The sequence below is a fragment of the Pongo abelii genome, chromosome 8 (genome assembly GCF_028885655.2).
Source record: "Pongo abelii isolate AG06213 chromosome 8, NHGRI_mPonAbe1-v2.0_pri, whole genome shotgun sequence".
NCBI lineage: Eukaryota > Metazoa > Chordata > Mammalia > Primates > Hominidae > Pongo > Pongo abelii.
Window position 1 is genome coordinate 75,226,823 of NC_071993.2, and position 13,837 is coordinate 75,240,659.

General features: G+C 43.0%; 2 protein-coding genes across 7 annotated transcripts in view; both read right to left on the reverse strand.

Moving 5' to 3' along the window:
* Nucleotides 1-10,246, reverse strand: part of DDX21 (DExD-box helicase 21) — a 37,824-nt gene extending 27,578 nt beyond the window's left edge. Inside the window, exons 1-2 of the mRNA XM_002820881.5 lie at nt 9,346-10,246; nt 1,219-1,535 (exon numbers count right to left, since the gene is read on the reverse strand). Coding sequence (XP_002820927.1) covers nt 1,219-1,305 — 87 coding nt within the window. The 5' untranslated portion in view covers nt 1,306-1,535; nt 9,346-10,246. The remainder of the gene's footprint in view (nt 1-1,218; nt 1,536-9,345) is intronic.
* Nucleotides 10,247-10,652: 406 nt separating this feature from the next.
* The window catches only part of LOC100436047 (DExD-box helicase 50), a 46,921-nt gene continuing 43,736 nt past the window's right edge, over nt 10,653-13,837 (reverse strand). For all 6 annotated transcript variants that reach the window (XM_002820882.4, XM_009245535.4, XM_009245536.3 and 3 more), the window contains one exon: nt 10,653-11,149. In XM_002820882.4, coding sequence (XP_002820928.1) covers nt 10,871-11,149 — 279 coding nt within the window. In that variant the 3' untranslated portion in view covers nt 10,653-10,870. The remainder of the gene's footprint in view (nt 11,150-13,837) is intronic.

The window sequence follows — 13,837 nt, forward strand, 5'->3', positions numbered from 1 at the left end:
TATTGTAAGAACTCCATATCAAAAGACAGAGAAACCAACAAGGAAAGTTAATTCTAAGTAGCGTACAACCTAAGTTCAAGGACAATCTTTGTTTCCACTGACTTGATCTCAGAACAGAGACTCAGTCACAAGTTAAATCACTAGGAAGCAACAGCAAAGCAGCGGACAGCTATCAAGGTTAAAACTACTGCACACTGCTGGCCTATATAAAAAATATGGTGTACACTCAGCACCGCAACACATGCCTTTACATTTCCATGGGAAATCTAGTCAACTCATGTGGATCAAACAGTTGTAAAACAGATTTTCTTAAGAAGAACTGAATTACGTCATCTCAGGGCGGCTTACCGGAAAACAAACTTTACTTCCCTTACTAGAGTTTAAAAAGTCACTAAAGACGCGGCCCACGTGCGCAGATGAAGTTAAGATCTCTCCAGTCTACTCTAAAGCTCCAGTGCCCACATTTTTTTTTCTTTTTTTTTTTTTGAGATGGAGTTTCGCTCTGTTGCCCAGGCTGACGTGCAGTGGCGCGATCTCGGCTCACCACAACCTCCGCCTCCCGGGTTCAAGCAATTCTCCTGCCTCAGCCTCCCGAGTAGCTGGGACTACAGGCGCGCGCCACCATGACCGGCTAATTTTTGTATTTTTTAGTCGAGACGGGGTTTCACTATGTTGGCCAGGCTGGTCTCGAACTCCTGATCTCATGATCCGCCCGCCTCGGCCTCCCAAAGTGTTGGGATTACAGGCGTGAGCCACCGCACCCGGCCTCCAGTCCCCACTTTGACTTGACTTGTAATTGCCTTCGCGCACGCTCATGCCGGGAGTTATGTCTTAGCCAACAACGTGGAGCCTGACTGAAGGTCCAACTCTGCGCACTGTGTGAGGCGCGCCCAAGTCGCCGGGGACCACGTGGGACACCCGGCCCTTTCCCGAGCTCCAATAGGGCCTCTCTACCAGAGTTCCTGGGACATGTGGATGCCTATAAACTCAAAGGAAGAGGTCAGGGCGCGGCGGACCTGGCTTGGTCGGGCAAACGACGCGTCCACTGCCCGGGGAGCGCACCACTCCTGGGCGACCGCCCGCCAAGACCCACGCCCGGTGTCTGGACGCGCTGTTACCCGCCGCGCGCTCCCACCATCCCAGCCCGGGCACTTCTCCCGCACCCCGGGGTTCCCCTCCACTCAGCGTCCCTCCTGGCCCCAGGTCCCTCCGTTTCACCTTCTCCGTTTGCTTTCGCAGTGTCTCCCCTTTTTTCATTGCGGTGTCTGATTCCAAACCAGCGTCACTACGGAGTTTTCCCGGCATCTTCAGCGAAGGTTGCCCAGGCCGACCGGTCTTCTCAACCGCGTGGAGAGGAAGAGGTACTTCCCCAACCTCGGCCCACCCGGCTCTCGTCACTTCCCGTAGCAAGGCACTTCCGGGGGAAGCAGGAAGCACAGGAAAAGCTGCTCTCCGCGTGGTAAATTCAAAGCAGCGGCCTGTGACTGGTTGGATTTAGTGAATTGACCACTTGCGGCCCTTGGTCTAGAAGGCACCTACGGAACGATAGAACCGCAAGGAATTGCAAAGGTTAGCTTTGTATTCTCCAACACTGGCCAGATTTTCCCTAGCCCCAGCCTGATAAATGAAGGCTTCTAGTTGCTTTTGAGTGGCGCATCTTCAGTGCTTTATGTTGTATTGCTCGAGTTTGCACGTACAGACGCGTGGATGTGTATCCTTAATCATCTCTTGGAAACGTCTACTCTGAAAATGTCGGCCAGACTCAGGAGCCTGAAGAAAAAAATAATTCAGTGGGGTCTGGTCGTTCATTCATGCGAGCACTCAGACATCTTATGAGCGTTCACTGTGTCAGGTAGGAGAAACAGGACTAGTATTCACTAACAAGCACAAAAGCCTTATCCTCAAGAAGCTTTATAGACTAGCGAGAGAGAGAGGTCTTGTGGGTTTGAGACAGAGTCTCGCTCTGTCATCCAGGCTGGAGAGTGCCATGGCGTGACCTGGGCTCACTGCAACCTCTGCCTCCTGGGCTCAAGCGAATCTCCTGCCTCAGCCTCCAGAGGCCAGGACTTAAAGACTAGCCCTGGCGACATAGCAAAACCCCTATGTCTATATATCTATATCTATATATACACACATATATTATATATAAATAAAATATTTCATATATATAAAAGAGAAAATAAATTTCAAAAATGGGATAGAATCATAGAATAATATCTGACATTGAAAATCGGCCTTTTTTTTTTTGAGACGGAGTCTCGCTCTGTTGCCCAAGCTGGATGAAGTGGTGCTATCTCAGCTCATTGCAACCTCCACCTCCAGCGATTCTCATCCTTCAGCCTCCTGAGTAGCTGGGATTACAGGGCTGCACCACGACGCCCAGCTAATTTTTGTATTTTTAGTAGAGATGGGGTTTCACCATCTTCGCCAGGCTGGTCTCGAACTCCTGACTTCAGGTTATCCACCCGTCCGCCTCAGCCTTCCAAAGTGCTGGGACTATAGGCATGAGCCACAGCGCCCAGTCTTTATCTATTTCATTTTTTTTGAGACAGGTTCTCTCTCTGTTGCCCAGGCTGGAGTGTAAGGACGTGATCACGGCTCATTGCAGCCTTGACCTCCCAGACTTAAACTATCCTCCCACCTCAGTCTCCTGAGTAGCTGGGACTACAGGCATGTGCCACCCTGCCTGGCTAATTTTTTAATTTTTTTTTTTTTTTTTGTAGAGATGGAGTTTTGCCATGTTGCCCAGGCTGATTTTGAACTCCTGAGCTCAAGTGATCTTCCCACCTCCACCTCCCAAAGTACTGGGATTACAGGCAGGAGCCACCATACCCAGTCTGCTCTGTTATTTTTGGACACATTACCTAATCTGAACCCAAGTTTCCCTTGTATGAAATGAGGATAACAAAACCTACTTCATCGATTGAGAAAATTAAATAAGATAATGGCAGAAAATGGTCTGGCAGTGCCTGACACATAGAGCACAATCAATGAAAACTGTTAAAACTTAGTGTGTCACAAGGATTTGAAAACACAATTTAAAATATTACATTTTATGATAAAGGAAAATGCTGGATAAGTATTTCTGTATTTCTGATTACTGCACATTTTTTTTTTTGGAGACAGTCTCGCTCTGTGGACCAGGCTGGAGTGCAGTGGCGTGATCTCAGCTCACTGCAAACTCCGCCTCCCGGGTTCATGCCATTCTCCTGCCTCAGCCTCCCAAGTAGCTGGGACTACAGGCGCCCACCACCACGCCCAGCTAATTTTTTGTATTTTTAGTAGAGACAGGGTTTCACCATGTTAGCCTGGATGGTCTCGATCTCCTGACCTCATGATCCTCCCGCCTCGGCCTCCCAAAGTGCTGGGATTACAGGCTCGAGCCACTGCGCCCGGTCTACTGCACATTTTTTAATCTGAGAGTTTCAAGGAAAAATTTTGTTTCACCTAAACTATTATTTGATGTTTCATGGTCTCAATTTTTTTTTTTTTTTTTTTGAGATGGAGTCTCACTCTCTCGCCCAGGCTAGAGTGCAGTGGCGCGATCTCGGCTCACCACAACCTCCGCCTCCCAGGTTCAAGCAATTCTCCTGCCTCAGCCTCCTGAGTATCTGGGATTACAGGCGCCCGCCCCCACGCCTGGCTAATTTTTGTATTTTTAGTAGAGACGAGGTTTCACCATCTTGGCCAGGCTGGTCTCGAACTCCTGACCTCAGGTGGTCCACCCGCCTTGGCCTCCCAAAGTGCTGGGATTACAGGTGTGAGCCACCGCGCCCAGCCATGGTCTCAAATTTTTTTAACAATTTGTGAAAATGTGCAACAGTGCTTTAACTTATATTCTGATATCCCTGAGCCAGGAGCCTTGATTTATTCATCTTTGTGTCCTCAAAATTTCAGACAGTGCCTGGTACATAGTAATCTGTAATTAAGTGTTTAATAAATGTTAACATGGCAGTGTTGGAGGGGAACCCCTTGAAATAAATTTTAGCTATATGCCCAGGTGCAAAAGTACTTGAGTCATCCTGGTGTTAGATGTGGAAGAAAGGAGAGCAAGCATGAATGCAGTCAACTAATTAGCCAACAAAATGCTTAACATCTCTGGTTTCACCATTGTATCATGTAGTTTAGATACTAAGTGGAGGCCCAGTCCCCACCTCAAAGAACCTGCAGTCTGGTTGACAAACCACAACACTACATGATCCTGCTATATACATGATACTACTGCATACAGTACAGGGACATGTTTATTATCAAGAGATATTCAACAAGAGAGTAAGCCCCAGAATGGTACTAAATGGAAAACTTCTCAAAGCTTCTAAAATAAGTTCCTTTGTAACCTGCATATAGGGACAAACCCAAATTTCCACCAGGAAACATGCAAAAGGCCCATTTGACAAAAGGTGGCCAATTAATTATCTTGTCATCAGTATAAAATTCAATAACAAGAGGAAGAATAGCTTATATAAATTTGATAGGAGCTGGATATGGTGGTGCATACCTGTAGTCCCAGCTACTTGGGAGGCTGAAGCACAAGAATTGCTTGAACCTGGGAGGCAGAGGTTGCAGTGAGCCAAGATTGCACCATTGCACTCCAGCCTGGGTGACAGAGCAAGACCCTATCTCCAAAAAAAAAAGAAAGGAAATAGAGAAAAAATTTGATAGGAAATGTTGAATATCCTTGAATGCTTAAATATCAATATTTTGCCAGGCCCATTTCCTCTGATCTGGATGATGTAATGTTTTCACAAAATTAGAGGGAGAATTTGTATTTTTAAAAGCATGTATACACACACGCAACGAATTCAAAAGTCTACAAAATAAAATGTTAGCAGTCATTACTTCTGAGTAATGTGACTGTGGGTGGTTTTTATATTCTTCCATTTGCTTCTCTACTTTTTTAGATTCCCAACAATGGACAATGTATCTTTTTTTTTTTTTGAGGCAAAGTCTCACTCTGTCGTCCAGGCTGGAGTACAGTGGCGCGATCTTGGCTCACTGCAACCTCCACCTGCTGAGTTCAAGCAATTCTCCTGCCTCAGCCTCTGAGATTACAGGTGCCTGCCACCACGCCCAGCTAATTTTTGTATTTTTAGTAGAGATGGGGTTTCACCATGTTGGCCAGGCTGGTCTCGAACTCCCGACCTTCAGTGATCCACCTGTCTCAGCCTCCCAAGTGTTGGGATTACAGGCGTGAGTCACTGCGCCCTGCCTGACATGTATAAGGAAAAAAAAAAGGAATATGGTTTTTAAAAACTACTGTTAAGCACTATCCCCAAAATATAGGAAACAAAAACAATATGAGAAGACTCTCAAGATATTTAAACCTAAAAGTGAATTCATAATTCTAAAGCTGGAGAGAATAAAGCAGATGTTATTTAATTTATAAATTCAAAAACTGAAGATCAGAGTAACTGATTCTAGTTCAAATAGCTGTTAAATGACTAGAGCACAGAGTACCAAACAGGAGGCCAAAAGCCAAAAAAGGGATCCATGAAGGTACTGGCTTCTAAAAGGAAGAACAGTAAAGATACCAGTGGCCGAGTGCAGCCCAAAGCTGAGAATTTGATGAGAAATTTGCCTGGCCCCATCCTACTTTCAAAACATGTGGAAACCTATTATTTAATTTTGTTAGGACCTTTGCTAATAGGGCATCTGACCTTTAGCAGGTAGACTCTCTTAAACCCATCCACCCTGTTGGCATTTACCTACATACTTATCTTTTTCACTCTTCCCTGAAACCCTCCAATGGCTATCCAAAACAAGATCTACAAAGCCCTCCAAGATATAACACATCTTGCCTTGTTCTCACCATTGCCTTCCTCACAGTCACGATCCCAGCAACAAGAGCTACTCATAGTTCCCCATACTTAAGACCATGTTGTTTCATCAGCTTTTCTATGCCTTTGCCTGGATGCAAGGTTTCCTGTTTCTTTTACCTACTTAATGCTCAGCCATCATGTCTAAAAAGCCTTCCCTGAACCCCCCCTCCCATTCCAGGGCCAGGTGCCCTTGCTCAGTATTCACAAATCATTGTAGTTAGTCATTCGCATGGACATAGGTTTATTTGTCCACTTATTTCACTAGATTCTGAACTCCAGAGTAGAGACTGGGCACTGCTTATTAACCCAAAACATATTGCCTGGGACACTGTAGGCACACAACATATTCTGACTGAACATACTAGTACTCATGCAACTTAATATGAATGGAGCCCGTTTCATCTTGGTTATACTACAACTCAGTTGCTCAAATGCAAAGCAGACTGAGATTTTCCCCCGAGTTGTGTCTGTCTGCAACACTAGCCCCCAAATCAAAACTTCCACCTTCCACAATCCAGCACTGAAAGTCCTTCCCTGCCTCCTTGGCTTAACTGAAATCTGGCTCTTTCTGAAAACCCACCCTCTGCAGGATTCACACACAAGATGTTGCCCATTCCCTGAAATTCCACATATCCCAGTTGATGTCAGCGTCCTCTTTTCCTCAAATCCATTTCCAAACCATTACTCCACTTTCATGTAAAAGCTCTCATCCCTTTGAAGATAAGGCATAATGTCACCCTATACCCCTCCTTATTCAGGTAATTTCCTAGCCTCCACCATTCACTGATATTTTCGAATCGGGTTAGTCTTCCTCACTGCAGTCCTGGCTTGTTTTCATCGTAGGAGACCTCACTGTCCTTGAGTACCACCCACATACCCACTGCTTTGACCACCGCAACTGAAGTGACCTTTGTCCCAACAAACAAAGGTCATACCCTGCACTTGCTTCTCCCCAGTTGCTCCATTCTTGAAATCTCAAGTTCAGACAGCCTTCATGGACCTTCAGTCCCTTGCCTCCTCTACATTCTCCATTATCAACCCCATCTCCACTTCAATCCCTAGGCAGTCTAGACTCCATGGACCATTACTCCAATCACTTTTGCCAGAGTCTTCGGCATCTTTACCTCGTCATCCCTTCACTCACAAAGTAAAACTCCAATCCTGGGTCAATCAACTATCCCTCATCTCCACTCCTACAACAGAATGCTGTGTTAATATAGGAAATCACTCAATTGCTCCACCTATAGTTGTTACCTTAACATCTGCAAGATAATCATACTTTCTCCCTGACAAAATGTTATGCTATCTAAGGCTAAAATCTCTAGCCAGGAACAGTGGCATGCACCTGTAATCCTAGCTACTCAGGAGGTTGAGACAAGAGAATCACTTGAGTCCAGTTCAAGACCAGCCTGGGCAACACAGCCAAAAAAAAAAAAAATGCCTAGGCACAGTGGCTCACATGGCTCACACCTGTAACTGAGCATTTTGGGAGGCTGAGATGGAAGGACTGCTTGAGCCTTGGAGTTTCAGACCAGCCTGGGCAACATAGTGGGACTCGATCCCTACAAAAAAAAACAAAACACAAAAACTAGCTGGGTATGGTAGCACACACCTGTAGTCCCTGAAGTGAGAGGATCAGTTGGGCCTGGGAGATGGAGGCTGCAGTGAGCCATGAATGCACCACTGCACACCAGCCCGGGCAACAGTGCAAGACCCTATCAATCAATAAATATATTTTTTCTTTTTTTTGAGACAGAGTCTCGCTCTGTCACCCAGGCTGCGAGTGCATTGGCACAATCCCAATTCACTGCAACCTCCACCTCCCAGGTTCAAGCGATTCTCCTGCCTCAGCCTCCTGAGTAGCTGGGATTACAGGCACCTGCCACCACGCCCGGCTAATTTTTGTATTTTTAGTAGAGACAGGGTTTCCCCATGTTAGCCAGGCTGGTCTCGAACTCCTGAGCTCAGGTGATCTTAGCTTCCCAAAGTGCTGGGATTATAGCCTTAGCCTCCCAAAGTGCTGGGATTATAGGCATAAGCCACCGCGCCTGGCCTAATAAGTAAACTTTTAAAAAATAAACAATAAATAAATAAAGCTAAAATCTCTAGTTGTGTGCTTGATCCCATATATTCCTTGTCCTGAAACTTCATGTTGCCCTCCCTCCTTTAGGGCTTCTTCCTACCATATTTCAACATGCTTAAATACCCCACCTCCCACACATACACAGAAAATCCTTGCCAGAATTTCATGTCCTTGTAAGCGAAAGAATAAGCTTTTGCTTATTCTTCCCTATTCACAATCAAATTTCAGAATGAGATCTTCATGTTTGTTCTCACCACTTCATCTACCATTTCCTACTGAACCCACTGCTAACTAGCTTCTATTCTCAATACTCTTATTACTATGGTTGCTCCCTATGAAGTTTCTTTTGCCACATCCAATGACCATTTCCAGTTCGTCCTGTTTCCTCTAAAAGCCACACACTCCTGGGCTTTCTGTCCTCCTCATCTCTTCTCAATGGAGTCCTCTTTCTTCTACTATGAATTAAGTACATTGGTAGCCCTCTGGCTTCCCTCCTCAGTCCTCCGCTCTTACCATACTTGGATAATCTCATCTACTAGCTTCACTACAATTATCATTTTTTGGTCTATCATTCCCAAACTTTTATCTCTAGAACAAATATCTCTCCTGAGCTTCAGACTTACAAATCTAATTGTCTACTGTTTATTTCCTTTTACATATTTCATGAGCTACTTAATATTAAAATATATCTAATCCTGAACTAATCATATTCCCAACCCCTCTTAACTTTTCTTGCTCTTCCTCCTCGTACCCTATCTCAGGGACAAAATCTAGGTTTTTTGCTGGACTTGGTGGCATGCACCTGTAGTCCCAGCTACTAGAGTGGCTGAGGTGGGAAGAGTCACTTGAGCCTAGGAGGTTGAGGTTGCTGTGAGCCTGGATTGAGCCACTGCACTCTAGCTAGGGCAACAGTGAGATCTCATCTTAAAAAAAAAAAAAAAAAAAAAAATCTAGGTTTTATTCTGTTTCCCTCTCATCTTTTAATCCACTATCTGAGTCCTAAGAATTCTGTCTCCTAAAAACCTCTGAAACCGGCCGGGCACGGTGGGTCACACCTGTAATCGCAGCACTTTGGGAGGCCAAGGCAGGCAGTAAATCATGAGGTCAGAAGATTGAGACCATCCTGGCTAACACGGTGAAACCCCGTCTCTACTAAAAATACAAAAAATCAGCCGGGCATAGTGGCACGTGCCTGTAGTCCCAGCTACTCGGGAGGCTGGGGCAGAAGAATCACTTGAACCCAGGAGGTGGAGGTTGCAGTGAGCCAAGATCGCGCCACTGCACTCCAGCCTGGGTGACACAGCGAGACTCCGTCTAAAAAAAGAAAAAAAACCCTCTGAAACCTATCCATGTTTCTCAATGTCCACTGCCACTATTTAGTACAGTGGTTAAGAGTGCTGGTTCAGAAGCTAGACATTTTTCTGGGTTCAAATCCTCATTTACCTCACATCATCCAGCTGCATGATTCTGGACAAGTAACAACCTCTCAAGTGCCTCAATTCTCATCCCTCAAAATATGTTACTTAGCATTAGTTCAGATCACCAGCATCTCTACCACAGATTACTCCTATGGCATCTTAAGAGGTCTCCAGGCCTCCAGTCTGGCTTTTCTCCAATCCAGTCTCTTCAGTGTGGCCAGCATTCTTTCTAAAATGTAAATCAAATCATGTTACCCCTTACTTTAAGCCCTTAAATGATTACCCACTGTCTTCAAGAAAAGCTTTAAACTCCTTAACAATGTACATAAGGCCTTTAAAATCTGTCCCTGTTAAATACTAAACCAGTCTCTTATTCCTGTTCTCTATCATATGGAAACCTCAGACTTACCATGCTATTCTTTGCCTCTGGGGTCCGCATATGCTGTTCTCTCCGCCTGCAAGCCCTCTCCCTTCTAAACTCCTCTTCCCACCTGTACATACATGTGGCTAAATGGATACTTCTTTACTTCTCTGTTGGGTATCACTTTTAAAAGGCCTTCCTGACTCCTAAAACTGGTCAGGTGTACCCCAAGTAGGTCCTTAGCATACCATACCTACCACTGTCTTAGCTTTTATTTGTTAGTCTGTAATAATTGACTCTAAGTTCCTTAAGGATAGTGATTATGCCTTATTCACAACTATACTCCCCAGTGGTTAGCATAGTGATGGAAACAGTAGAAATTCAATATCTGTGGAATAAATTAATGAGTATGCACTGTTGGCACACCCTTTTAATTAACTGTGTCTAGACTAAAATGATACACCTAACTAACCATGTCAACAGTTTACACAGCCCATTTTAATGTAGAAGGGAATTGCTTATTTTTATCACATAACCTATGGGAGGAATGATATGAATACAAATACATCACATTTTGTAAAATGCAAGTAATCTTATGTTATGATTAGCTTGACTACCAAGTTTTGTTTGTAATAGAGTCTCACTCTATTGCCCAGGCTGGAGTGCAGTGGCACGATCTTGGCTCACTGCAACCTCCACCTCCTGGGTTCAAGCGATTCTCCTGCCTCAGCCTCCCAAGTAGCTGGGATTACAGGCATGTGCCACCATGTCCAGCTAATTTTTGTATTTTTAATAGAGTTGGGGTTTCACCATGTTGGTCAGGCTGGTCTCAAACTCCTGACCTCAAGTGATCCGCCCAACACAGCCTCCCAAAGTGCTGGGATTACAGCCATGAGCCACCGCACCTGGCCTGACTGCCAAGTTTTTAAAGAAATTTTTGAGATTACATTGAGAAAATTCTTAACACATAATTGAAAAGAGACAATAAAAGGAGGTTTTTTTATTCAAAGGTATAACTGGATAAGTAGATTTGTTCCATTCTTGTGAAATACTTTTTAAAAAAATACGACCAACTTCTTTGCAAATAGCAGACACATACCTCAACTATGATGACCTAATTTTTGGTGGATAATGTACATGATTAGGCAGAAATAGGCAAGCTCACACTGGTAGATTAACTATCAAATACTCAGTCAAAACTCCGTTTGTGGCCCCCACTTCTTGATCGATTTCTATTCCCACTTCGTCTTCTACCATCTTGTCGACTTCCTGAGCGACTTCCTTGTCGACTCTGTCTACCTGACCGGCCGCCAGATCGACCACCTGACCGGCCTGACCGGCCCGATCGACCACTTGACCAGCCACTCCTCTGTCTGGAATTAGAAGATGTGTTTCCATCATAATATTCTTCAATTTCAGGTAATTTGGCTGGCACTGAGAGTATCCAGTCGGAATCATGCCACTCTGCCTGTTAGGGGAATTTACAGGATTAATATAAATGCAAAATAGAAACCATAAGCAAACATGTAAGTACAGAAGACACCTTTTTCATATCTGTTAGCTAAAGGCCATCTATTCTGTTGAAGTATCTGGAACAAAAATGAAAACCAGAAAATAAGCAAAAATATTTTCAATTTTCGAGATCATAAATTCATACTCAGTTTATACATTCTAAAATTAAACTATGTATTACTAATTAAATGTACTAATTAAATACATTTTATAAATATACATTCTAAATAAATATACATTCTAAATACTAACATTCTAAATATACATTCTATGCTAATAAATTCTCACATTCTAAATATACATTCTATTTTAATAAATATACATTCTAAAACTATACTATGTATTACTAATTAAATAAATATACTAATTAATGTATAAAAGTATACATTATACTCAGTTTATATATTCTAAAACAGCACTATTTGGTATCTCAGCACATTTATCTAATAAATTCTAACATTCTAAATAAATATACATTCTAAAATTATACTAGGTATTACTAAATAAATATACTAATTAAATAAATGTACAAAAGTATACATTATACTCAGTTTATACATTCTAAAACAGCACTATTTGGTATCTCAGCACAAAGCAGACAGGCCATTAATAAGTAGTGCATTGTTTTCAGCAGGTATACTGACAAGCAAAAAGTAAAAGAGCCCACGATGGAGATTAAATACAAGTCAACACCAGCCAAGGACTAAAAAATGTAGCCACTGGAAACACTTTGATATTGGAGTAAACAAGTGAAGATATACAAATCAGTAACCCATAAGAGCATCACTGTTTTACATCTTGCTACACTAACTGTTCTTTATTGTGATCATGAGGAAAGTTGTTATTGGCCGGGCAGAGTGGCTCATGTCTGTAATCCCAGCACTTTGGGAGGCCGAGGCAGGCAGATCACTTGAGGTCAGAAGTTCGAGACCAGCCTGGCCAACGTGGTGACACTCCAACTCTACCAGAAATACAAAAATTAGCCGGGCGTGGTGGTGGGCGCCTGTAATCCCAGTTACTCGGGAAGCTGAGGCAGGAGAATTGCTTGAACCTGGGAGGCAGAGGTTGCAGTGAGCCGAGATCGTGCCACTGCACTCAAGCCTGGGCGACAGAGTGAGACTCTTGTGTCAAAAAAAAAATATATATATATGTTATTAAGACACCCTGTTGCTAAGGCTATCTTTCTTTCCAATACTGGTACTTTTTGGGAAAAGACAAATGAACATTCCACTGGTGGGTTTGGCAATATATAACCAAAGTAAAAAAAAAAAAGGCACAAACCTTTTGGCCAAGCAATCACATTTAAAAACTCATCTTAAAGAGATAAACATGGCAATGCATAAAGAATTCGCTATACCAATGTTTAGGGCAGTCGTAATAATAGTAAATTATTAGAAATAATCTAAATTTCAGAAAATAGGACACTGGTTAAGAAAACCAGCCACCGAAATGGCCAAATGCCAGGCAGTCATTAAAAATAAGTAACTGTGGCTGGGTGCAATGGCTCACACCTGTGAACCCAATACTTTGGGAGGCTGAGGTGGGAGGATCACTTGAGACCAAGAGTTTGAGACCAGCCTGGGCAACATAGCAAGACCCCATCTCTATTTAAAAATATAAAAAGAAAGACCGGGCGCAGTGGCTCAAGACTGTAATCCCAGCACTTTGGGAGGCCGAGGCGGGCGGATCATGAGGTCAAGAGATCAAGACCATCCTGGCCAACATGGTGAAACCCCGTCTCTACTAAAAATACAAAAATTAGCTGGGTGTGGTGGCATTTGCCTGTAGTCCCAGCTACTCGGGAGGCTGAGGGAGGAGAATCGCTTGAACCCGGGAGGCAGAGGTTGCAGTGAGCTGAGATCACACCACTGCACTGCAGCCTGGCAACAGAGCAAGATTCTGTCTCAAAACAAACAAACAAAAAATTAAAATATAAAAAGAAAAGAAAAAAAGAACTGTGTTATTGACACAAAAATGTGTCTTTAATATATTCTGAATTTTTAAAAAGACTTCAAAAGCAAAATACTCATTTTTGTTTCAAAGTAGGTATATAAGTATGTACTGAGATACAATAGACAAATTCTTCATTATGGGAATCCAGTAGACAACTTCTTTCTTCAACATATAAAACACAGGGATACTTTTTTAAAAGAGAGAGAGGCAGGAGGAAGAACCTATAGATTAAAAGAGACTTAAGAAACATCAAATTACAATCTATGAGCTTTATGGACCCTGTATTTAAAAAGTTTAGGAAACAAATGGAAAAATTTAAATAAAATTGGATGGTATTAAGGAATTATTTTGGGGGAGTTTAATTACGGTATTATGTTAAGGTCTTTTTTAAAGTCATTAATATTTAGAAATATGCAAATACTTATGCTTGAAATGATAGAATGCCTAGAATTTATTTCAAAAGAATGCAGAAAAGTGGGTAAGTAGATGGACACAGAAGTGAAACAAAACTGGCTATGAACTGATAATTGTTGAAGCTGAGTGTTGGGTATGTGGAGATTCATTATACAAGTCCCCCATCTAAAAAATATGTTTGAAATGATTTATAATAACAAATTTTTTGCTGGATATGGTGGCTCACACCAATATTCCCAACACTTTGGGAGGTCAAAGTGGGAGGATCACTTGAGGC